The 26,372-nt window shown below is 36.3% G+C and overlaps 2 protein-coding genes across 4 annotated transcripts in view; one reads left to right on the top strand and one right to left on the bottom strand.

The window, feature by feature from the left end:
* Window positions 1–1,038: 1,038 nt before the first annotated feature.
* ccdc12 (coiled-coil domain containing 12) lies at window positions 1,039–21,700 on the top strand. The gene is made up of 7 exons (XM_028817373.2): window positions 1,039–1,186; window positions 13,254–13,324; window positions 15,104–15,183; window positions 17,346–17,407; window positions 18,878–18,912; window positions 21,068–21,144; window positions 21,294–21,700. Exons 1-7 carry the CDS (start codon window positions 1,103–1,105, stop codon window positions 21,380–21,382), a joined length of 498 nt encoding a protein of 165 aa, XP_028673206.1. The 5' UTR covers window positions 1,039–1,102; the 3' UTR covers window positions 21,383–21,700.
* An 11-nt stretch (window positions 21,701–21,711) lies between these two features.
* Window positions 21,712–26,372, bottom strand: part of LOC114663559 (cyclic nucleotide-binding domain-containing protein 2-like) — a 50,139-nt gene continuing 45,478 nt past the window's right edge. For 2 of the 3 annotated variants that reach the window (XM_051935947.1, XM_028817372.2), the window contains exons 14-15: window positions 22,550–22,769; window positions 21,712–22,068 (exon numbers count right to left, since the gene is read on the bottom strand). In XM_051935947.1, the coding sequence (XP_051791907.1) occupies window positions 21,922–22,068; window positions 22,550–22,769 (367 nt within the window). In that variant the 3' untranslated portion in view covers window positions 21,712–21,921. The remainder of the gene's footprint in view (window positions 22,069–22,549; window positions 22,770–26,372) is intronic. The other variant, XM_051935948.1, reaches the window with a different exon arrangement.

Below are 26,372 nucleotides of genomic sequence, written 5' to 3'. Positions count from 1 at the left end.
TATTAAACAAATAACCAAATCTTTATGAAAACGTAAAAGTTATTATTGTCTTTATTACGTTTGTATGTTCATTCTTTGCATGGAGTTTGCATGTTGTCCCTGTGACTGTGTAAGTTTCCTTCCACAGTCCAAAGACATGCAGGTTAGGTGAATTGGCAAAGCTAACTTGGCCATAGTGTGTGTTTGGTGTATTTGCCCTGTAATGGATGGGCGCCCTGTTCAGGGTTTGGTCCTGCCTTGCACTCTATGGCAGCTGGGATAGGCTCCTGCACCCTCCCATAGCCCTGGGCTGGAGAAAGCAGGTTAGAAAATAACATGACGTGTTCATTCTATTAATATATTATTCTGCAATAAATTTGTTATGGTGACCTTTAAAGTGTATTGTGATATTAGTTAACTTAAATACAGACTGGCCCATTAATATTAGCCATTCTAAATAGTATCACCATTTGAAAATAAATTCCTAAGCTTTTTAAAAAATATATTCGGTATCGGAAATCTGACACATAAAATACTTGTATCGGTATTGATTTCAAAAACAGTGGTATGGCCCATTCCTACTGACTGCGGTGCCTTTTGCTGCTCGCAGACTCTCACTGTTTGCATGGCTGTCATTTGATGGCTTCTGTCTCATCCCAAGCCATCTGATTTATGCTTAAATTGGTGTGTGTGGTGCAATCGACTGCTCGTACCCAGCACTATTTCGTTGCACTCGCGTCGGATCTCCATTAGATAAACATTTAAAGCCAATTAATAATTCATGTGTTTCATGGTAAAATGTAAGTTTGTGATAGCTGCGCTTTTATTCACTCTGCCAAATCAACATCATGTAAAAGTGTTAATTTGGTATAACGTTACAGTATGCCCCCGATTGCATTTCAGTATAATGTTCAGGAAACTAACGTCAAAATAGTTTATGGTACAGTACTCTTTTGAGTTCTGCGGTGCTCGAGTTGTTTAGATTTATGGAACTTCACAAAAGTAGTAAGTGCGTTTGCGCAGTCGCGCAGAATAACATCGATGTTATCGCTGCACGACTGTCAGTACTGACTCCAGCCATCAATCGATTTACCGGCCTACGAACGCAGTGCGTAGTGGGAAGATGGAGAAACCTGTCGGTTCTTTGCAGGAGGAAGCTTTAAAGAGGAAAGAACGTCTGCGAGCCATTCGAAGCAAACAAATCAATGTAAGTAGTGTCGAACGTGGAGGTGTGCCTGTGTCCGTTTGGGGGACGTACTGGTATAAACCGCCGTGTATGGACCACATCACGTTTCATTCATCCACGTTGTATTACATAATCCTGAGACAAAATATGCAATAAAGTAATACGTTGTTCATATCGTAGACGAAGTAGGTAATCATATAAAATACCAACCCTCTGTTTAACATTTTTCTTATTCAAAAAATATCTTAGAATGTAAAAATTAGAGTATCAGTCTTGTGTTTTTCAAAACAGTCTGTTTTGTATCCGTTTCGTCACCTGAGAGGGTATTAAACGGTAAACGATCTAACAAATCGTGTTAATTAAAAGTGAAACGACAACCGTAGTAAACACCACCATGGTTATAACTCGGTGGGGAAGAAATTACATTTAGAATTCTATACAGAGGACCTAAGACGGGTTGGCAGACTTTTTGGTGTAGGACAAATCTGACAATGTGTTAATGAAACGTAGGTAGATACGTAATACTTACTTTGTCTCCAAGTGGAAATGAGTAAATATTAACTTTAAAAATAGGTGCTGCCAGAAGTGGTTTAATTGTAAAACATTGTATAAAGAGCTATTAAAATCAATGCCCAAATACCAATTTTAAAGCAGAGTGCTTTAATGGTCACATTATTCTGCTCATGAACATGAAAGCTCTTGCTTCTTCTGCACAAACTCCTAATATTAGCCAAGACTGTATAAGTTGCCAGTTATATAATTGCAAAAGATTTGTCTACCTTTGCTGGTTTAGGCTCCAGCACCCCACGTGACCCAGTTCAGAAGTAAGTGGAATACAAAGTGATGATGATAATTTGTCTACAAATCCCAAGGTCTGTCCGGTGGAAATTGAAGTGAGGACAGGAAGAAAGTGGAGAGCACAGGGTGCTGTTGAACCAGTGGGGTACTGACTGTGGCACCGTGTGCACATAGGTATTGTGGCCAAAGAATGGGCATGCCTTGACAGTTTACTGACAACTCATTACAACAAAACAAAAGGCAAGGCGAGGTGCCAACTGTAAGGTCTGGAGCTGGGGATCTGAATGCCATTAAGGCCGTGGGTGTGTGTCAGCAGGTTGCCTGGACAGAGTGGGACAAGGTAGAGAACTGTAACATCTGGTATGAGTTGGGGCAAGCTGAGCCTGAGCATTTGAAGTTCCTAATTCAGGCAATGTATGATGTCCTTCCAAGCCCAGCAAACTCAGCTTGTCATCTGTACCAAGGATGAGGGTTGCTGGAGTATTTTATAATTTGTTACTGGGTGCTGTAATTGGCATCACAACCAGTTGCTCACAACAGTAGCTGTACAACCATTTGTAGAGCCATAACCTAAAGCAGTAGGAGGACAACCTTGTCCTTTGTTAAAGCAGGTGAGAAACCATGTATTCACCAACAAAATCAGTCAAGCTTTCTAGGAACAACTAGGCATTGGTAGCTGATGATTGAGTTGGGAAAAAGGATTACATTTCCTGAGATCATCTCCGTGACCATGCTTAGCTCAGACATAGGTCTGCTGATGTGTTGCCCAGGCAAGTGGTCATGCTTAAGCTCACAATTTACATGGGAAGCCAGGAAGCAAGAGGCGAACAAAAAGAAGAGAGCCAAGTATGTCTTGGTTGAGGAGTGCTGCAGCAAGGGGTGACGGGCGCAGTGTTTGTGTGGTATAGCGGGTCCACAGCTGAGATCAAAGGCCACTTTTTAAATAAATAATCGCCACCCTCGCGGCTTAGAGAGGGGGTGTGGTAGTGTGGCTGGAGCGGTTCCTGGGTGATTCGTGATGCGGATGGTCCTCGCTTATGTGCACAGGTGAGGAGTTGTCCGCATCTGTAATTGTTGCAGGGAGCTGCTGATTGCCACACTTTATCCACCTCCCTGGATCATATATAGAAGTGTGAGGCGGATGGAGGAAGAAAGAAAAAAAGAACGTGAAGGGAGGTTAAGGTTGAAGAAGATGGCAGGAAGCAGGACAGAGAAAGCCGGTGAGGGAGAACGAACGAACGAACGAGCAAGCGAGTGCTGGCTCGTGCTGATTGCAGGCAGCTGGGAGAGGTGGGCCTGAGTGGGGTGTTTAGCTGGCACCCGAGGGCCGACAGTAGTGGTTGCTCCTGCTGAGTGCTTATTTAGAGCAGGAGTGACCGGGAGAAGGTTGGCTCACCGCAACAATGGCAGCGGGAGTCGGGGACTTAGGAAATGGAAGCCCCAGCGTGAGCGTCCTGGTCGGTGGGGAACCCAGGTCTTAGTCTGGGTGAGCAGAACCGGAGCCCGGGATCAGAAAGGCCACCATGCCATACCGTTGAGAAGGTCACCTGCATGAAGGGTGATTTCCCTGGTGCATAGCCTGGATGGGAGAAGCAGGAGAGTCACCAGTAAAAAAAAGGCAACTGGCTTTGTTTTAAGAGACTACTTCCAGCCAATCGTTTTAACCTTGGGTTTTTAATGGATTTTTTTCTATTGTTTTTAACCTCCACTATTCACTTATTTTTATTGGATTATTTATTTGAAGATTTTTGAAGCACTGCACTATTTATTTGAACACTTGATTTTGTTGATTTTTAAAATAAAAGCACTTTGCACTTTTTGCACCATCCACTTGCTTTGTTGTGCCTCACTGTCCAGCTCATCGGTGACATTACCAACGGTGTCGGGTTCAAGAGCTCCCAGAAGCCAGGTGGGAGCATGGAGCAGAACCCACATCATCACAGTTTGCCCATAGAGGTAGGATGCTGAAGGTTTGCTGGGCAACCTCTCTGACAGAGGAGAAGGCTTCAAAATGGATGTGAATACTTTAGAGTGAGCCATGGCAAAACACTGCTCAGACACAAGTTGGGGCCTGATCATCCCTAGCTGGGTCACCCAAGCTAAGGTGCATGAGTTTGAAAGGCCTGAAACACCCTTTGACCCTGGATGACATCACTGATGATGCGTTTAAGCACATTACAAGATGTATCCTTTGACTTTTATGTTAGTACACTTCTGTACATGCTTTTAGTCATTTTCACTTGTGAAAAAACTTGCTCACACCTGTGTTACCAAACAATGGTACTATGCACGTATCATGCTTGCAAAGCTTTGGAAACAAATCCTGAGCAATGCACAGTCAGTAGAAATCAAGCAAAGAAACTTTGGTATTTTTAGGTTTATTGTTATACTGGAGTTCAGTTATTTCCAGCAGCAAGATATCTGGAATATTGTCTAAAAACTGAGATGAAAACATTGTAAAAATTGGTCTTGAGTAGGGATTCCTGGACATTTTTCATTCCTGCATTCCCGGTAATGAAACTGCTGCAATTCCAGGGAAAATGGGAACGGCCAAGCTCGCATATATAGCGTGTAAAATCGATCAAGAAATAACAGAGTGACGCCATTGCTGCAGCTTGCACTTCATCAGACAACAGCAACTTGAAATTGCAATGCATCAGTCTGTTGCATCCTCATTATCTGTGCCAAGAAACTTGCCATCACAGAATGATGACAAGAAACTGGATGCATCAGTAAAAGCTGAAACGGCAGTGTTTCAGAGCAACGGCAAGCGCGGGTGTTGTTTAGAACAAGTGTATCAGTATCTGATGACTGTGCAGCCTACTTCAGTGGAGGCAGAGCATGCTTTCTTAGCGGCTGGCATACTCTGCATGAAGGTGCTGTCTTGCCTGGACGACATCACGCTGGACATGTTGTGCTTTCTACGCTCTTATTACTGCAACTAACTAGATACATGTACTTACATGACAGCAAGAACTGCTTGTAGATAAGGTTAGTCTTTTATTTGTGTCAATATATTGCAGTAGTTTTATTAAAAATAAGTGTTGGTCGTTCTAAAACCGTTCATATGTGAGATGCCCGTGCACTGTGTCATCCCCGGGAGCCTGGGATTCCTGCGAATGAAATGCGGGATTCCCTAGTCTTGAGCGATACAATAAAGTCATGAAAGTGAGATTTAAATTTACCATTCTTCTTTCTTAACCCTGTTCCATAAAACTGAGAAAACGAACAGGTTTTGCCTTTTACAGATGACTCAGATTATTGCAAAGGTTGTAGAATGGTGAAAAAGTTAAACAAAATGAACAGCTCAATTGGAGAGCCATTTGTATCTTTCCCTTCTGGCTCAGTGATAAAGTGTTTGAATAAAGACACAAATTGCCTGAAGGCATTTAACATCCAGTATTATTAATGCATTGTGAGTATACATACTCTTGAAACTAATGAAGTAAGTGTGAATAATTGAAATTGTGCTGGTTTGGCCAGCTATGAAAAGGAAATCCAGTTCAAATGCTTTATATGCCTTGTTCTGTCCACCTGGAACCACTCATTAAAATTAAGCCATTTTCTCATGCCTAGTCCATTTGCTATGTTCCAAATCAAGAGATGTTTCATAACTTTTCTCAGTTTTCAGTTAGTTCAGTTGCGTTTGAAGCTATAAACTTTCAAGCAAACTAAGCATATCAACAGACATCCCGTATGCAGGATGTGGACTTCTTTTATTGGGAAGAAACATTTTTTTCTCTAGTTAAAAACAACATAGCGGGTATTTGAGTACCGCTGTATTTTCCATAATTATCAAATGGATGATTATTTGAAAATTATGCTTTATTAAATTTATGCACTGAAAGACATGTTTCAGATATCTGAGTGTATAACAGAAGACAAGCTCTGCTGATGCTGATCTACAATATGTGCTTCAGTTTTATGACCGTAGACTTACCATGTAATTTTCATTGAGCTGTATGATGTTGCATATTTGTTCTCCAGTTGCCACAATATGTATGTAACCTCAGTTTAGTTTCTCTCAAATCTCATCTGCTGCCCTAACTCTTGTACATATTTGTTATTAATGTTTATTTTAGCACGCTGTAAAATGAATAGACTCGACACACTTAAAAAGGTTTGGGGCAGCCACCCATATATTATTCCTGGCTGCAAAAGAGTCTTTTTAAATACAGAGATGTTCTCTATACCGAGTCCAAAACAGAACTGTTGATGGTTTGTCAAGATGGCGGTTTTAAGGGATAGGACAGGAAGTGATGTAAGGGAACTGGAAGTGATGTTCTTCATTAGTCAGAGTAGGTGCCGGAAGTGATAATCTTCTAGTCGCCGGAACCGGAAGTGATATTTTTCTGGGTGCCGGAACCAAAAGTGATGTCTTCTGTTCTAAATCGGACAGATTTTCCCACGGCTGGTCTGCAGAGATAACAGGAGAAAGTTTAGTGCACCCCGTCACCCCCTGGCCTGGCGTGGAATTACCTTTGCTTGGTCCATACAACGTCTTCCTAGTCGCACGTGTGTGACAACGCTTAACGATTAACTTTAAAACTATTGACTATAACATCAATGCTAATGTGCACATTGAGAGGACGCCCCACCTACACGCATGGTGTCTTCATGGTATAAGATTACGAGGTTTGATCAGCGGCCTCACAGGTCTTTTGCTCTTTGTTTCTTGCCACCACTGTATGTGTTCTGATCTACCTGATCACAAGTAAATTTATACCAATCTGTTTAAAGATAAAAAAAGGCTCATGTGCTGTGATTGAGTGAGAAATTGTGTGAGTGAATTGCTTTATATTTGCATGCATATTTATTTTTAAAACTGGTGCAGACAAATTTGGTGTGAAAATGTCTTTAATTAAGCAGAAATTTGGTAGTTCAGTACTTTTGTCAGCATATTTTACTGGTGTAGAGCAGTGGTTCTCAACCTTCAGTCCTTACTTCCCCCTGTGGCTGTAGGTTTCTGTCAAAATCCATTTCTTCTCTTAATTAGACTCGTATCTTAATTAAGTAAGTCACTTTTCCAAGTTTCTGGAAATTACAAACTGGTTATGCTGTGTTTTTAATAAATGAAGGAGGAATTTTATGTGTTCGGAGATTAAGAACTCATTCTTTTTCCTTTTAAATGTTTTAATTTTTTACTGTTCTGGTTATTTAGGCAATTATTTACTAATAAGCCCACCAGTGAGTAACACTGTAGTAACTGCGCCTTTCAGAGTTATTTTTGCTGGTGTCTTCTCTGCTCAACATTAATTGTCTATATTCAGATAGATAGATAGATAAATACTTTATTAATCCCAAGGGGAAATTCACATACAATTCAGATACAATTAAAAAAGAAAACTCCACAGAAAAAGTGAGTAAAAAAAACAAAACAAAGTAAGCATCTAAAGATGCAGAAAAAATACAAATGGTTTATTTTCTTGCAAGACCTAATCTTACACTACTGCACTTTTCTAAATGCTAAGTAAATGAGAAAAACAGGTCATCTAATTAAACAGTGGACTGAATTAGTGACTGACTAATTGAGAAAATGGTTGGAACAAAAACCAGCAGCCACAGGGGGTCCTGAGGACTGAATGTTGAGAACCACTGGTCTAATACATCTAATAAATAGATTAAAAACTTTGCTTGATGCACATTCCCCATTTCAGTTCCACCATGTTACTTTAATACTATAATTGCACTTTAGATTTCATATCATTAATAGTTTCCAATTATTCAAAAACTGTTTACTCAATTTTCTTTGTAGTCTAGCTTGCGTTTTCACCACAGTTTTGCTATGTGCCACAGCCACTCTTGAATTCTTGCATAATATGAGTACAAAATCATGCAGTGGCACAGTAGAGTTCTTTTCTTAGCTGGGTGTGGAGTGAGTGAGTGGAGGTGTGAACATCACAGTTGTGCCCTGGTATGAACTAACTAACATTCACTTCCAGGTACCTTGATCCTAGTGCTACTGGAATAGTCCCTGTCTCCCCATGATCCTGTAATGGAAAAGAAATGGGTCAGCAAATTGATGAGTAATTTTTTGGCCTCCGTGTTATGTAATTTCCAGTTGGTCCATCGTTTGCTCTCATAACTACCTGTGTTTTTGGTGGATAAGCAAAATGTGATTGTAAGGCACATAAACTATAGTGGGTTCAACAGAAGTTGCAAAATAGCGAGCATTGGAGCCCTACTCCAGGTTATCTGTTCTGTTATTCCATAGATGCTTACATTTTTTGAGATCTGGAGAATAAGGATGACACTCTGTTGATCTAAATTCACTGTCATGTTCTTAAAACCAGTGCAGAAACAGATCTTCAGATATCCAGTGGCCTGCTGTGTGACACAGAAGTGTTTCTCAAATTGTAATGTTGTTAAAACCAACCTGCATTGTTGTAGACATTGTTGTGTTTTTTTGTCATATCTGGGTTCTCCAAATAGTATGAATCAGCTGGAACCAAGATTTATCAGACTAGGTGAAATTCTTGAAGTGTTTTAGTATCAAGAATTTGTTTTCCCCATGTAAATTCATGTTTTTTGGCTGACAGAAGTAGAATGTTGTTGAGGTGTCTTTTGCCATACTTCAATATTTGAGAGGGTACATTAGGTTTTATTGTCTTTTATTGTCTGTTATTCACTGTTGTAATAGCAATTCAGCTATTAGCAGAGCACAAGTCATGTTTATTTACATTGGTCCCTTTCACGAATGTATGTAGGACTACTGCTTGAAGCTTTTGGTAGTTATTCATTCATAAAACCCAACAGTGTTTCTGTTTCTGATACACTCATGAAAATAGATCAGCTGGCAACTGGCATGTTGCATTCAAAACCACTTAAGCCATTAGTTGTGCCCACTCTGCGTCTGTAAATGTGTTCCTGCACACACTGTAATTTGGTAGCTTTCCACCTTTTTTAAACAACATTGTGACTAAGTATCTTGTGTGTGTGAAGGGCAGGTATACCCGTTAAAGTAGCCTTTTATTGTGTCATATTTTTCTCAATGCTGCATCAGGGAACATTTTTTACAGATCTTATTATTTCTAGATAATTTACTCATTTATTTGTGTCAAGTAAGACTTAAAAAGAAAATATGTGATTACTTAATGCTTTATGGATTCAATATTTGTTTAATGTGTTGGACCTGCTAAGCCTATAAGTTACTGGTAACAAAAGGGTCTTTGCATTACCTTTGTCAGAGAAAGCTATCATTGTCCTGTTCTTACAGTGGTGTCATATTTAGTTCAGGGTATCTTCTTACCTGCCAGGGGACTGGTTTGTCACAATTCTATAGTACATTTTCACTTCTTTATCTTACCCATCTTATATAATCCTTAAACAAATTTTATACATTTGATAAAACGTATATCTGTAGTTGTTTAATAGTTTGCCAGTTAGCTTCAATTCTCTGCAGATTATGTCCCCAATCCTGATTTGTTTCCTGATATGCAAACTGATACTGTTGATAGTATAAGGGAAGATTCTGTTTTCCTCAATGTGTTTACAAATCCAATTGAGTCAGTACTTGAAACCCATTTTAATTGTTCTTATTGCGTGTTTTCTGCTGAGCGCTACCTTGGTTAAGTTCATTTATAGTGACATCTAAAGTATGACTGAAGAATTTGTGTGGAAGTTGTATGATGGTAGACATTCTAGCACTGAGGTGTTTATTTTTACCTACTTAATTATTTAGCACTTTACTGTGAAGGATATTAAATGTTGATTGAAGCAGCTCAGCTTACACACCAATTCTAAGTATCATATGGAATTGTTTATATGGTAGTAGCTGTGCACCCATTTTCTAACTTAAGGCAAGCAGTTTTATAGAATCTAGCATGAGATATAATTTTGAGCTTTATTACATCAGTAAAGTCATGATTATTAATGGGTTCTCATTAGCTGTTTAGCTCTGCAGTACGCATAGTATTGCAATGCCTTGTATTGACAGTTGCTGCTGGTTCTTTACCTTGATTTTAGTGACAATATGACATTCGATTACCTTTGCTTTTCAAATGTCTATGACTGCAGGGTAGAAAATAGTTAATGTATTTAATTTGTTGGCCAAATGCTTCCAGGATAGTCTCCAGCTCTTCACTAACCTTCAATTAAAGAAAGATGGTTCAGAAAATAAATTGAATGGATGGAAGGCATAACAGTTTTGGAGTAAAACATTAACCCATGAAGAACAGTCAGTTAAAAATAACTTCACTGTTTGAAAGTAAATGGGCATAGTGTGCATTCGTATAGTCTGTAAGTACAAATAACACATTTATAATACTTCTTTGATTGAAAACTGCTGCATTTTGTTAACAGCTGAATATTAAATAAATATAGCCTTGTCATAAATTAAAACACAATAAAAATATCATAAAAACCACATGACAGAAATCCACAGCATTTGTTTCTTTTCTTCCACTTCTTTATTGTACCTAGTTCATTAGGGTCTCCATGGTCTGTAGTTTTCATTTTTTTTTCTCTGTCACTGTCTGTTCATATTTCCTTTGCCTTGATGCTTTGTACGTAAAATGAACAAGTTTAAACTTTATGGATTTATATTCTGTAGTTACCTGGTGCTGCCAGGAACCCTGTTTTCATGTAATGAAGGAAACAATCTGTTTCTAACTTAGAAGCTTCAAATTCCTGACATATAAAGTTGGGAGGTGTCTTTAAGTTCAAGTTTTCACTCCTACGCATTAGAATTCCATTTTCCATGGTGATACTTAAAGTGCAATCTTTTTGGAGACGTACTTGAAAGAGAAGGGTAACGGTAGTAAGAGAGATAAGATGGATGTTTTTCCAGCTATTGCATTTAACATAATAGAATGATAATGTTTATCTTTGTATGTGTATCTTTTTAAATGTGAACAAGTTACATTTGCCCACCTTTTTATCTACTGTTTAGACATAATACAATGCAAAAAGTCCAATTTATGTCACAGCTAAAAAGATTTTTATTCTCTTTTCCTTATCTGTGATACTTGGACAGCTTTCACATTTCCAGAACACCTGTGTCCTTTCAGCTAGTACCTGCTCTGAATGGACTACAGTTGAATTCCTTGTGCTTTCCTGGAATGAAAAAAATATCCATATGCCACTGTATATCTTACGAGATTGTGATACCATGTGGTACAAACTAGAACAAGCATACAAAAGGCTGAAATTCTGTTTTTATGACATGGCCAGACCTCAGAAAACCATCCTAAAGAGAAATACTTAATATTCTGATCAGCTCAAGATCAAACACACTGCAGAAGCAATGCTGCCGATATATACTGAATTCATGCAACACTGACAAATAAATCTTTAATTGGTAACTGTGTGCATTTTATCTGGAGGTCTGCATAATCAGTATTAGCAAATGAGCTTTTTGTTATTAACTCTTGAGGCTGAATATTTTTGTCTTCACCCTTATAGACTAATTTTTATCCGGAAAATGTAACTTTTGTTTTATTACTTAGAATGTGGAAAACATACATTTAATAAATACATGAACATTCCTAATGTGATCACTTTGAACCATATAAACTATTCATTGCAACCAATTGCATTCACTGGTAATTGACACTATTTCCAATATGCATTACACTGCTGACACAGTGATTTTCTGCTTGTTGTTACTGACCACGCAGTCTTCCTTGTGCTTCTTGTTTTCATAGATGGCTGGAAAAATGATGAAACAGGAATGTTTTTTGATGAGAACAACAGCTGGCAATTGATGTCATGCTGCAAGGAATATTAATGCCTGAAGTCTGAGGAATTTGGCTTATCTCTCAGCCCTTTCTACCATCTAGTAGTTTAAATCAAACTATACATTCCAGACAATTTTCTTGACATTTATCCTTCTACCCCTTCATGTCCACTTTTGCGCACAACCGCCATGAAAATGTTAATCAGCTTAACATGGCCTAATTAAAATGTTATGTTTCTGTAAATCGGACTTTATTAAACAGGACCACGTAACTCTTGCTGATGAGGAACTGAAAGAATAGAACTAAGCAGTTTTTTTTATAGTCCAAAATCAAACATTTCAGAAAATCCTAGTACTCCAAACAAGCTTATAAAAAATAAAAGAAAATTTGTTCTCATAAAAAAGTATCCTTTAATTCATTTAACCATTTGACTGTTCATAAAAAAAAAGTCTGCAGCTTTTTGAGGACAATGTGGCCCCCCCCCCCCCCCCCCCAAAAAAAAAATATAACAATGTGAAAATTCCATGAGCTACCACAACTTATGGTGGTTTCCAACTGACTTTTTATTAGAATGTATTGAAGGCATATCCGTAAAACATTTTTGTTAATTAAAAGTCTGAACTGTTCAGTATAAGTTTACTTTTTGCGTTTTTTATATATATAGTATATTTTAGGATAATATGCATGATGAATCGTTTTTGCATGGCAATTTAAAATACTGTTATAATCTGTTTTGGATGTTATATTAGTACTTAACTGTTGTTTCCTGCAATGTTTGTTGGTAGATGGACTTAAAGGGGAGGCTAATGCTGCTGGAATCCCATAATTTGAAGTAATTTTTGGGTTCCTGTCTTGCTAATATTTACCAGAACAGTAACAGATGACCATATTCCTCTGATACTCCTCTGCTAAGTCTGTAGCATACACATGCTTAATATCTGATTGTGGTTTTTAAAGTAGTTGTAAACACGAACAAGTTACTCTGTCTATACTTACTATTTGAAAATAAATTATATTTATGTTTTATGGTACAACTTTACTCATTACAGTTTTTTAATCGTTGAGTTCCTCCTTTGCCTACCCAATGAAAGAAATTATTAAACTTAAATTCATCTCCTGCAAATAATTATCCATTCTTCAAGTGGTTCAGTTTGATAAGAAACTAATAACAAGTGGAGATGGAGTGAGGTTATTGTCTGAACTGAAAATGACATTGCCCAATCTATTATCTAGCAGATTATGCATTGACATTTCAGTACAATTAGATAAAACACCAGGTTCACATTTTTGTCACCTATCATACATGTAAGATATCACATAATTTTATTTCTCTCATATAAATACATAAATGTACCTAACTACCACTTTTTTTTGGTTGTATGTTGCCTTTGCACCTAATAACATGAACGTCCTATGCCAAAGCAGTTCATTCCTTTTTGACCATAGAATTACCACCACAGTTCCCACAATAATAGCCACTGATGGATCCGGATAAGCCAAAAATCTTGGATTTTGTTATTTTTGTGTATTTACTATGTTATATGGAAAATCTTTAATTCAAAGTTGCCATCTTTGTAATTGACGGTTTGTTTATTAATATTTTTTCCTCAAAGAACAAAAGCCCCGATGATGAAGAGCCTGAAAATAAACGTCCCTTAGATGAAGCGGAAGAGATGAAGCACAGGTGAGTAGCATTTTGTAGAAAAAGCTGAAGTGTGTGTGTGTTTGTGTTTTAAGTGCAATGTTTAAAATGACTGATTCTGTAAGAAGGGGGGAAAAGATCAAAAGTAAAGCTGTAGTTCTCATTACTATGTATGTACTTCTTGGTTTCTTTGTAGGAGGAACAATATTGAATCCCCTATTTACACAATTAAACAGATAGACTAGATGAGTTGCACATTATATGTACTGAGAAGATCAAAGTGTTAATCACTAATAAAACAGCTAAATTATATGTGTTACTGTCCTCCCAACAAATTTTATAAAAGTGAATAAGAGACTGGAAAGATTCTGTTTCTCATTCTGTCAGTAACTGGTAACAACAATCTGAACCAGATCAACTTCTTTTTAACCTAATTCTTTGGTTTGGTTAGACCACTGGTAATTGTTAGACCCTGGGAGGTGGGGGTTTGTCTTACTTTTCTGAAACCAAACTCTTGGAGTAAACAGTGTTGAACTTGAAAGATGCAAGCCAAAGTAGTATTTTGTTCTGCTTTGATGTGGGATAGACACAATATTTAAGTTACACTGTTCATTCCTAAATTTTATCATGCTTGTAATGTGTATTTCTTTGCTAACTGTGTGTAGTTTTCCTACTGAAAGCTTATCGGATCAGTTCTTTTTTTTAATCATGATAAGATAGCATGGCTCCTGCTGCATTGCTGACACCTGCTGGCAATGTGTTAACCAGCTACTTGCAAAAGATTTGTTGAGAAGGATATGTGAAGAGGTTGTAGGATCATAATAAAATGTACTGAATGTGCAGTGTTTGTTTATGTGTGGTTTGTATTGAAACTTTGAGATTAATCAAATAATTGAAAATAATTTGTCTGATGTATTTAAAAGGCTTCTTGTTTCAATTGAAAATTTAAAACAGAGCAGTAACAGTTTAAACTACCACTTATTCATGTATTTACATGACGTTTAAGTCCAAAGATTATCTGCATTTGAAAAACCTAGAGCACTAACATATTATATAATGAGTGAATTGACTCTTATTACTAAAAGATGTACTGTTAATTATTTAAGAATCATATCAGACATGGGGATAAAGACTAGAAAACAAGTTTGATTCATGTTTGGATTCAGAATGACAGGTACAGTACTATTGCCATTAATCAAAAATTAGCATAGGTGATGCCAACTTTAGTACTTCCTAGTGCTTAAGAGTAACATAAGTAGCAGAAAGTATAGATGCATAATAATAGACAATCTGTACACTTAGTCTCTGTGACCTTTATCTTCTTGTGAACTGTTGGTGGAAATCATTAATGAAAGCAACATGGAACTCCAACTCACTAGTAGAGTTTGCTACTGTGTATTGCCAAAGTTACCATAAGGAGTAGCATTAAAAATGTTTTTACAGTTGAGAATTATGAAGCACTTTGAGCGTGGGGAAGATGTTATATATTGTAAATACATTTATTATTTTTATTATTATATCAACTGATTACCAACTAGAAAATTCTTTTGTTTGCTTGCTTCTTATACTAAATGTAATTTGCAGTGTATACATTAGAGAAATGTCTGAACAAATATTCAGATTCAGGATATTTTGATTAAGAAAATATAATGGAAGTACAATGTGCTCTCTTTTTATTCTTCACTTTCGGAAGTCTTTTCTCTTTGAAAATTGTTCATAAATATTTCTATGGTAATATGTGACTGTGAAGTAAACATTGCGCCAGGGTATAAAGAAGAGCATAGCGGAACCTTATTTTAAAGGGTTTGTTTTGTTTTGCAGAGAATTGAGACTACGTAATTACACTCCTGAAGATGAGGTACTCAAGGAAAGGCAAGTCCCCAAAGCAAAACCTGTGTCAGGTAAGGCCATTTTGGTTAAAATAAAGCTTTTCCATGTCAAAATAAAATTCTTCTTGTATCTGTCAATATACTAATTATAGTGGTTCATTTCAGTCCTGGGGGCCCACTATGGCTGTCGGTTTTTATTCCAACCAGTTTTACAATTGTTTAGTTATTTTACCTCTAACTGATCTTGTTTTTTTAGAATTAGCTGGGTTTTTTTTTATCTCTTCATATTCTGTATGAGATTTATGTTTTTAGCAAATTCAGAAATATGCGTATTTTTGTCATAGCTTCAAATGCCTACATTTTTAATCACACATCTATTTTTCTGAGGACTTTGATCTCTCATTGTTGCCGTAATGATGACAATCAATAATGATAAATGCAGTAAACACCGAAACAAATTAAACTGAATGATGAAAGGCTTCAGCTGCTTTAGTGTCAATCCCTTTATTATAATGATAAAAAATTAATTGGTTGTTACTCAAGAACATTCCTGTTGTTCTGATAATTTGTCCACACAACATCCCTGGAAGGGAGCCGTGGGTTTTTTTTTTTTTTGTTTGTTTTTTTTTAATTTTTTTTTAATTTATTTTTTTATGAAAATAAAACAACATGGGGGGAAAGGTGGATCAATAAGGTGGTTTTCGGAGGGTGTTGGTCATATTTTTTTTTATTATTTAGGTGTTCTTTTTAAGCTTGCATGTGCTGGGTTCATGTCCAAATGTCTGTTAATGGTGTTTTCATTTTTCTATATATTGCCTTTGATTCCTGTATGTCTAATCATTTTCTTGTGATGATGACATCTGCTAGGTTGTCGAAAGCTTAGGAATAAAAAAAACTATTTTAAGATACATGATTAATTTTCTCCCTTTGCGATTTACTAGCTACATGTATATATTGTGAAGGGTAGAGGGTTTCCAGTAAGCCCCAAACACAAACATGCAAACACAGTCCAGGTTTCAGATATAGGGAGTTTTATTACTAATACCATGTATAAAACTAATAAACAAGTTGCCTTCTTTCGCTTCTCCTCCTATCACTCTCTCAATTGTACTGCTCTCCTCCAGTCGAGTGTTGCCTACCTTCCGCCCAGCTCCGGCTCACCGGAACAAGGCAGTGCTGGCTCTTTTATTTGGGATCTCGGAGTGCTTCTGTTGACATGCCATAGCCAGTTGAAAACACTCCTGGGTTATGAGAAAGCCTATCCAGGCAGCTCTGACTGTCGTCCACTAGGGATCCTTACAGGGCTGCTCCTCTAGACTCTGGTCACTGCCCTCTGTTAAAGTACCACCTCTGGTTAATGGAAATAGCCCAAAAGTTGATAAAAATCTATGTTTTGTACCTAATACTTGTATGCAAAATTTGGTTGACCTAACTGAAAGCGTACTCATCAAGTTATCTTGTTTACATGCACACACACACAGACATAATTCCAAAAATGGTATTTTTGGAGGATTCTGATACTTTCCCTATACTTCATATACAAGAAAGTCAGGGAGGTACAAAATGTTGAGGTTCATCAAAATCTGGACATCGAATCTTTGGATGATTACAGTACTATACTTTGTATATGAGAAAGTAAAAATGCACATACAGTACTTACTGGGTGATTTTAAAGGTAATACTGAATATGCAAGTCTATACTTGATGCTGGAAGTTATTTTTATTTTTCAATCAAAAATAAGCAGAACTGTTGATTACAGTAATGAGTTATATTACATTTACTTATTTGGCTGACACCTTTATCCAAGGCGACTTATGACATTTATGATACAATTGTTTAAATTTTGTTTGGTTATCCAATTGGAGCACAGGCAGGTCAAGTGACTTGCTCATGGTCACACAGTGTCAGTAGCGGGATTTAAACTCACAACCTCAGGGTTTGAAGTTCAAAGCCTTAACCACTACACCACACCTTCTGATGTTCTTGTTTCACATTTTTAATAATCTTTGCTCAGTGAGTGATGGAGTTGATCTTGGTGTTCTACAGAATATGTGCATTGGTTGATGATATCATTATAGCGCCCTAACTTTAATACATGTTAGGAAATGCAGTCTTCTAATTTTTTATCAGTTGTTTAGAATGAAACTTTCATGACAAAAATGTTAAATTTATTGTCAAATTCAAATTTAGTTTAATTAAATTAATCATAATACTGACTGTTTTTATGTTACAGTTGAAGAGAAGGTGAAAGATCAACTGGAAGCGGCCGAACCTGCACCAGTGATAGAGGAAGTGGTAGGTGCATTGCATTGTAGACAGTCCATTCTTAGCTGACTGATGTAAAACACTTAGCAATCTGTATTGATTTTTTGGGGGGATGTGAGGTGTTCTATCAATGTATTAATTTTGAATCTGATGATACTTTCAGTTCCATTGTATTTTGCAGACCTTTTTTATTCTTATTTGTAAATATAATCTTATAGGTTCTTCTATATTTCCTTTTCAAGCCTAATCATTTTATGGGTTCCTGCCACTTTTAATTAAAAATTTGTTTTCAGAAGGAATAAATGTGTATTAGTTGTGAATGCAGAATTAAAAAAAAAAAAAAACATATTCCAAAAAGCCATAGACAAAACATATTGTTTCTTAAATTGATGAGGGCTGTTCAAAAATGTTTTTCAACACATTCTACACTTAAGTCAAAATGAAAAGAAAATGTCTGAACCTTATTTTGTGTTTAAATTGTTCCACTTGCTGCTGAAGTGCTAAAGGGGAGTCCATTTCCTAACACATGCACAGTTGGCCTTCAAGCTAGAGGTGATATGTGAGTCAGACAGTCACATAATTGCTTTTGGGGGGACATAAAATCAATAACATGCAAAGGCAGTTAAAAATGTAATTGGAGACATTATTAAAGCACTGTTTGCTGTTTGGCTTCATAAATTGAGGGTTCTGAGAATGGCTAAGCAGAGCTCACCATTGTTGCCAACCATAGCAGTCACTGGCATTGCATCTTCAAGCCAAAGATGTCATCTGAGAAGACTGATGGATTACACATGAAAAGCCTACAAATGAGTTCAGGATAGTTAAGGAAATTGTAAACATTATTTATACCTTTAGATGTTCAAAATTGTTTGCATGTTGGGTTCCAAAAAGCCTAACCATAAATCACAAAATTGTGCAGAAAGAGATGTATATGAATTTGCTCTTCCTTAACATAGCTTTTGTCAAAAACGAACATGACACTGGAGTAAATTTGAGTGTCATTTGAACCAATGTCTGCACTGCTCATCACTTATGTCAATCTTTGGATACAAATAAGGACGCAGACTCCACTTGAAAAGGAAATGATGAATGAAAGTTGAGCATTTAAAGTGATGGAAAAATACACATTCCTAAATTTCTTCTAACTGTAAACGTCACACTAGAGAATTTTTCTAAATGCAAAACAATAGAAGAAAAAACTCCAGCTAATTAAACAATAGCATACATTTAATACAGGAATGGTCTATTGATTTGTGAAATTGGTTGAAATGAAAATCTAAAGCCACAGTGGTACCTCATGAGTGAAGTTTAGAGCCCTGTCTGACCCATGCAAGACTAATTCAATAGTGAAAAGAATTTTAAACTCCACCCTTTCTGATATACTGTATAATATTAATAAAAATGTGTTTATAAGAGACTGAGTAATATAATTTCTAGAAGAGTATAAGCTTCTGCTTGTTAAGTGTTGTAATTTGGTTTTGCATTTTTGTTTCTCTTTAGGATTTGGTTAACCTTGCACCTCGAAAGCCAGATTGGTAAGACTAGTTCTAAAATATTTTTTGTCTTAAAAGTTGTCATATAAAGAAGCTCCTAAACAACCTGAAGTAGTTTTCATTCTGTTATTGTTTTAGTTGTTAGCTATCCAAATTTGGGACCACATTCGATCTCAGTAATATAATAGTAATTTTACATGTTGATGATGATTTTGTTAGCTTTGCATGACATGAATTAATATGAACATGATCAAATTATAACAATCTATATGGGATGACTATTAATCATTAATCATTTTCACCTTCAGTTATATAAATTTGAACTCCTTTTTACGGAATGCATCATATTTCAATATAATTAATAGATACTCATTGTTTACATTTGTTTGTTTTCTTGATGTTTTATACTTCTATTTCAGTGCTCTTATTTCAGTAGTGTTATACTGGCAGGTCAAAGGACCGTCTCACAGTCAAATACATAGAGAGTGCATTATTCTGAACCATCAGCCTTAGCTTGCCAAGCCCAAAATATCACTCAGTTTAATGTGTGTTTAACTTTGCAGTATGTTGTGCTATAAATAAGAACAAAAGATGGAAAACGTAAAGAATAATATCACTTTGACTTTAAATGTTGATTTAACTCCATGAAACAAATGGAAATCAAGGCACAGAAAAGCAGGGTATAATCAGAACAAGAGTCACTGGTGCAGTAGAACTGAAAGCAGACTACTTCTCAGTGGCTCAGTTCCTGGCTCTCCAGCTGTGTCCAAGTGTTTTTTGGTTCAGGTAGAAGATCTGAAGGTTGTATGGCTTAATGAATTCTAACAGAACAGCATTAAAGTGTCCAGTGTTTAGCCCACCATTGAAATTAATAGGTGGGCTAAAGGCTTTATGTTATTCAGGTTCTAAGTGGATAAAATTGATTTATTAAATTTGTGAACTTGTGAAGGAGGCACACTGCAACCATGTCATCTATGATATTTGTTTATTTACTTTTGTATGGTACTTCTATTGACATTCTGACATTTTTTACATCGATTGGCTAGCCCATTACGCAACTTGGAATCCGTTTTAAAACTTAGCAACAATCTTGTAATTAGTCATGTTCTGTGAATCAGGTGACTTCTTCAGTGACTGAGGAGTGGCAAGATTTTAATTGCAGAATAATTGCAGTCCTTATATGTGACATGATTTCCATATACAGTAAAACTTGTTGAGAGTTGTTTTGAGATTTAAATCCAACACTTCCTTTAGGCAGGAACGTGATCCCCCAAAACAAATGCACTCCTACAATCACTGCCCCTTTTCATAATTTAACATATAATGTTAAGTAAACAACAATATTCAGATGTCCTACTTATTACAAGTTACAAAGTTAATTATTTTGGTTGCACATTTTTAGAGGTATTTTTGATTCAATTAAAATTTGTATGTATACCTTTCTTGTGAATGTGCATTTATTTTAATTCAATTAAAAATTACATATTTTTGTGATTTTTCTTTTTTTTTGCAAAAATGTCTTTACTATTTTTAAACATATTTATAATACATTATTTAAATAAAATAATCACAGTCCTTTACTAAAACAATTATAAAAAGCAGATAAGTAATGTTGTAATCGGGCAGCATGATGGCACAGTGGGTAGCACCGTTACTTCACATATTTAGTGTGTCTGTTTCAAATCCCATGCCTGGTTGTTGTCAGTGTAGAGTCCACACTCCTGTTATCTGTTTGTGTTTTTTCTTGCCATTTTCCTTCCATATCTCAAAAGTTGTACAGATTGTTAATTGAAAAAATTCAGAAATAGTCCCATTTAAGCGTGTAAACATGAGCCTTGTGATGAGCCGACACCCTCTGGAAGCTGATATAGTGCTGCCAGCATAGCACTTCTAAATGCTGTATCTCAAATTAGATTACATTTAACAGTAAATCAACACAGGAAAAGACACAGCCATAATGATATCTCCTACCAAGGCTCCAGCCCCAACCACTGCTAAATACTACAAATGCAACTTGTTCTAAACTGGGTGCAGAAATCTTCATAACCGTGAATGACACATATTTAGTTCTGACCTTCCCTGGTCTGTTGTGGTATAGGTTGAGTTATGGAATGGATGATGTTTGTGTGTCTGTTGCTGTTCTGAAAAATGGTTCATTATATTTTGATCACCAAGATTTTTTCTTATTCTTTATTAGGGACTTGAAAAGAGATGTTGCCAAGAAACTAGAGAGGCTTGAGAAGAGAACACAAAGGGCAATAGCAGAACTTATCCGTAAGTGACAGCTGTCAGTCTTTTAAATAGGTGGCTTTTTGATCTTTCCTACTTTGCCTCCTTTATAGAGAATGCATTTGGAAAGTGGTGGAGATAGGCAATCATTTTAAAAACCACCATTTGATAATTTTACTGTTTGTTTTCTGTAGGAGAAAGATTAAAAGGCAATGAAAGTGACTTGGCATCAGCAGTTGGTGCAGTGAAAGGCAATGATGGCAATGGAAGTGATTCAGAATGAAGATGGCAACAGCCTGAATGGTATTCAGGATGGAGAAAATTAGGCTATGGCAATGATGATGGTGCTGGGACCCTTGAAGCAACAGCTGCTGCTGCTGTTGTTATTATAGCTGGCTACGAAACATCTGCTAGGGGCTTTGATGTGGGAGGAGTTTTAGTAAGTATCACTTAAAATATATGACCCCTTTCACATATGAAATATAAATGTCTTTTCTGAAAGATGACATGTACAATGTAATATTTTACTACTTTAAGTTGTACTCAACATTTTTCTCACATAACGTTTATATAATTTTTATAATAAAATTCTAAAGTTCTGTTTTGGTTTTGTTTCATTTTTAGTAGGTTTTATAAAAATATTTAAAACTACAATCATCAGTTTACTTCAGTCTAAACAGCCAAAAAAATGCAGTTTATTTTTTGTCCATATGAATATTACAGGTAGAATGATGATTGCATGTGCTGTATGTATTTAACAATGTACACAAATGTTTCACAAAACTTGGTTAGCCTGAGGAAAGCTGTGATACTGGTTGGTTTTTAGTAAATCCTGGTGTGTCCATAAAGCTTTGGGAGTGCAATACTGTGTATCAGCCGAATTGTTTCCTTTCTAGAAAATGCCTCGGTTTCTTCATCTTTCTCTGTGGAAGATGCAGTTGAGTCACAACTTGAGGAGACAGCCCAGATCTGAGTATGAGAAAGAACATGATAAAGGTGCAAATCTTTAATGTTCAGAATTATCAAGAGGTTCTCTTTTAAAATGAAAATGTTCTGGTTGGCTTTAAAGAAATTTCTGTAAATGTTTGCCTAAAAATGGCTAATTTTGACCAGGTTTTAGAAAACAGGAACCTAACAACCACTGACACCCTGGAGAACCATTAATCCATTGCAACAAATTAAATAATTTCATAAAAATACACGCAACAGTCGCATTCCTAGCTATTGGTTAGGCTTAATGTTAATTCTAGTAAGCATTACACAAATCTGAGATGAAATCTAGAATACATGGCGAGCACACTACAGGATCCTTGATTAGTTATCTTTTGCATTTAAAGTTTACTGTGAGGTCGATTGTCTCCTTGTTACATTTTTTCTGCACTTTGAAAGTAAAAGTAAAGCATCTGTTTAATCTTAAAATGTGGGACTCTCACCATTGGGATGTGTTTACCTGTTCCTTGTTTTGGCCACTCTGTGTAAGGTACAATACTCCCCGATGATTGATGTCCCATGCGTTGTTCCTCTCACCTCTCCGGCTGGTCAGGCCACTGTTTAGGTTTATCTGGGGCAAACGACCACCACATCCCACTCTCTTCACAGCAGTTAGTAAGTCTCCTTTAAAGACCTTCCATCGGTTTTGCTCCAGAAACACCTGACACAGTTTATCATCACTGCAAGACAGACAAAAGGTTGAAACAGTTTACTTTTGGAGCCACTACCTTCAAATGCTCATTCTTGTTTAATCACCTTGGTCATACTTGAGAGTTCTGCATTCCGGCAGCAGTAATTTTGTTGTTGCTGGGTTATTTGAAATGTTTTGTTGGGTGTACCTACATCACAGAGCACAATATGTCCCCTACCCCCAAAAACTTAAAAGAGTAACACAATATGGCTTGCTACATCGAAATCTGGATAAAGACAAAACAAACACAGGCTATGATGTACCTATTGCAGCAGCTCTGATACGTTTGACGTTGGCCAAGCCCCTTGTCCAGTTGACAGTAAGGTCATCAAAAACCTTTAAGGTTCTGTATGTTCAGCTTGTAAAACAATGTCTTTGATCTCCTGAATTTTAATAATTTACTAGGTTGTAGTTGTTATACCTGTTTTTTCTATTTCAATTTTACTTGTGCATTCTTTTTTTTTTATTTACCTATCCTTCTTTATTACTTTACTGTTATTTCTGTTAACACAGTGGTTCCTAAACATTTTCTTTTCACAGCGCACTTGATGTTTCAAGATTTTTCCACGGCACCCCAAGTTAAATCATAGTATAGTTTATAGTTTGATAATACATACCTGACAGTTGCAGTGCACAGTTGGTGGCTTTGTGCAATTAGTTATAAAAAGTTAAACAGAAATTATAACAAATGTTCAGAATAGTTTTTAATCAGTTCTTCTTTGAGGTGCACCATAAGTGTTTAAAAAAAGGCCAATTTTCTGAATTAGTTGACTATTACACTGACCGTTTCAAATTAAATATTTGTTGATGTTTTTGTACGTTATAAATTACTTTGAATTGAACAAATTACATTCTTTTTACGTTTAAATGCACTTCTGCTTCTTCACACACCTGCCACTCACTTGTGGTGGATCCTCTTCATTTTTAGTCCTAGTGTGCAAATTAAAGTTCTGTAAAAGCTTGTCAATTTTTAGGAGGATAAGATCAACAACTTATAAAAACTATTTTCATCACAACACCATATGGAGGGGGATCAACCTTAAATAAATAACACAGACACAACGATTAATATACGAGTACAAACAACAATCAGAAAACACAAATTTCGTCTATTGTGACGCACGTTGATTGGCCCTGACTTGTTCATGCATCACGGATGGAACAAGCCTGTTCTCGTGATTCATACTCATCTGGCGATCTCGTCAGTGATGTATAAATTTATTATGAAAAAAACGATCATAGCACAGGCAAAACACTTAACTTAGAAAAAGGGTTGGATATTGTTATTATAACAGTGGTATTATTATTTCCATATATTTTGAATTATTTTTGAATTTGTTATTGTTGCAAAAGATGTCTGATGTTGGAATATTTCGGCAGCACCCCTGTAGGCCACATAACTAATCACATAACGGGCTTAAATTTCGAATTTGATATTTTTCTGTCAAGCCATTTTACCTCTAGACCGTCCTCAAGAAACTGTGAGACACAGACACATCCCTATCATCGATATATTGATGTTTTCGGTCTTGGTACCCTAAAACTCTGAGATCCATTAAAAATTGGAGATCGAAATTTTTGATGAATATAAAGCTTTTACTCCTCCCCCATAGACAGTAGGTTATGGTGGGGGAGGGCGCAAAGCAAAAAGTATGTAATATTCTTCACTTATTAAATGTCGCAAGCTGAAATTTTAAAAATGTGGGTCAAGAAACACATGCTTTCACAACTTTATTTACAGTAGTTCACTATGTATCCCTGATATCTTTTAGGATTGAAAAAGCTTTTGATTGAGCTGAATGGGAATATATGCTCACTGTGCTATGCTATTTTTTGTCTGGACCTAACATATTTATATATTTAATTCTTGTATTCTGACCCAGAATTCATTGTTTGTAGAAATAATTTAAATTCTATTTTACTTTAGAACAGAAAATTAGAATCGATTCTTTATCACCAGTTCTCTTCACAGTTGCTACTGAACCCCTAGATTTCCATCCCCGCAAAAACCCAGAGATTAAGGGTATTGTAAGGCAAGCATTTAAACAAAAATGGTCTCTCTATGTTGATTACGTGGTTCTGAACATTACTGATGTATGTTCATCATTCAGCGCGTTTACATGCATACACATAACCAGGATAAGGTGAGTAACCCAGAAACCTGATTTAGTAAAAATCCATGTTTACATGCACCATTAATCTTCTAGAATACTCCTTTGACAAAGAACTCTGACATCATTAAAGTGTATTTTTAAAAAAAAACAAAAAAAAAAAACTTAAATGTCCTCATCCTCAGTGAATCTGAAAACAAGCATGAAGCCTTAGTTAATTTTCATGTGCTTTATAAACACATTTTGTCATTAATGTACTGTGAATTAAATAACATCCATTTCCTTTTTACATCTCTGGCCTGAGTGGTATGGGCACTGGCCACTGCATCACTCGATTACACTGTTTCATCATATCTATAGCAGATAGCTGGTAGAAAACTAAACTGACACTATTAATATATTTCTGTTCCTGGATTGCACACATTCATGGTTTTCTGCTTGGCTGTGTGATTGAGCCTTGCAAAGGACCCCGGTATGTGTGTTTTCTTGCCTCACAAGATGATGATAATGCAGGTTTTACTAAAGTAAAATAAGTATTGCATTAGATTACACATTTCTTTACAAAGTAAACAGATTAGTTAATGCTCATTACTTTTAAAGCCATTCTCTTCTGCTCCCAGGATTGTGCTACTGAAATTAGCTCGGTTTGTTCAGTTCAGCATCAATATAAATGTAGCAATTTCTGAAATATTGAGGGAGATTATTTCAACAAGAGGGAAGGTATAAAGTGATCACATGAGCATTTGCCTCAGGAAATTTATCTTGTGGACATTTTTACATGTAACTGCTGAAAGCGTGTGCTCAGCTAAGCAGGTGAGCAGAGTGCAGCAAACATATACATATGGCGACATAACTGGGTTGTTTGTAAACTTATGTGTTAACCTAATTTTTCTTAAATGGAATAAGGGTTTACATGACAATTTAGAAACCAGGTTTCATGAATAACCGGGTTATTAAGGCGCATGGAAACATACTGCTGCATAAATAGAATCTGATGGAGGAATTCTATAAGGTTTCGGGGTTTAGAATTAACATGAATCTGTGAACAGTCTAGCATTTCCAATTAAACCAGACCACTTTCATTAGGTTCTCTCAGAACAGTTCAAATATCCAATTGCTATAGTTACAAATAATATAAATTTTATTTATTCTCTTCAGTTTTGTAATTCTGATGGAAAAAATTTATGTATAAATAAAATGCTAAGTACTTTCAGTCTGTCATTGGATTACTTGGGAACTACTGGGCCTAGAACTTTGATCTTGGTGTTGATCAAAAGCTAATGACCTGACATGGTCTGGTAAGTCAAAAAAAAATTTGAGGTAGTGGCAAAGTGATCTGTGCTCTTGAGTTTCTTACATCAAAGTGATGGGCAAACAAAGTGACAGAAAGAAAAAAAAGACCAGCGACACCTGTTGAGAGTCAAGCAAATTACAGCGGCCTATGAAGTGACAAAGAGCACAAAAATAGGAAGAAGAGCAGA

This window comes from Erpetoichthys calabaricus, chromosome 13, assembly GCF_900747795.2.
Source record: "Erpetoichthys calabaricus chromosome 13, fErpCal1.3, whole genome shotgun sequence".
NCBI lineage: Eukaryota > Metazoa > Chordata > Cladistia > Polypteriformes > Polypteridae > Erpetoichthys > Erpetoichthys calabaricus.
The sequence above is the reverse complement of the archived record's forward strand: the minus strand, read 5'-3'. Positions and strand labels throughout refer to the sequence as shown.

Excerpts from the sequence above, each read along its gene's own strand:
- ccdc12 (XM_028817373.2), top strand. The coding sequence starts at position 1,103 with ATGGAGAAACCTGTCGGTTCTTTGCAGGAGGAAGCTTTAAAGAGGAAA. Across the intron at positions 1,187-13,253 it reads TTCGAAGCAAACAAATCAAT|AACAAAAGCCCCGATGATGA; the intron begins GTAAGTAGTGTC and ends TTTTCCTCAAAG. Across the intron at positions 13,325-15,103 it reads GCGGAAGAGATGAAGCACAG|AGAATTGAGACTACGTAATT; the intron begins GTGAGTAGCATT and ends TTTGTTTTGCAG.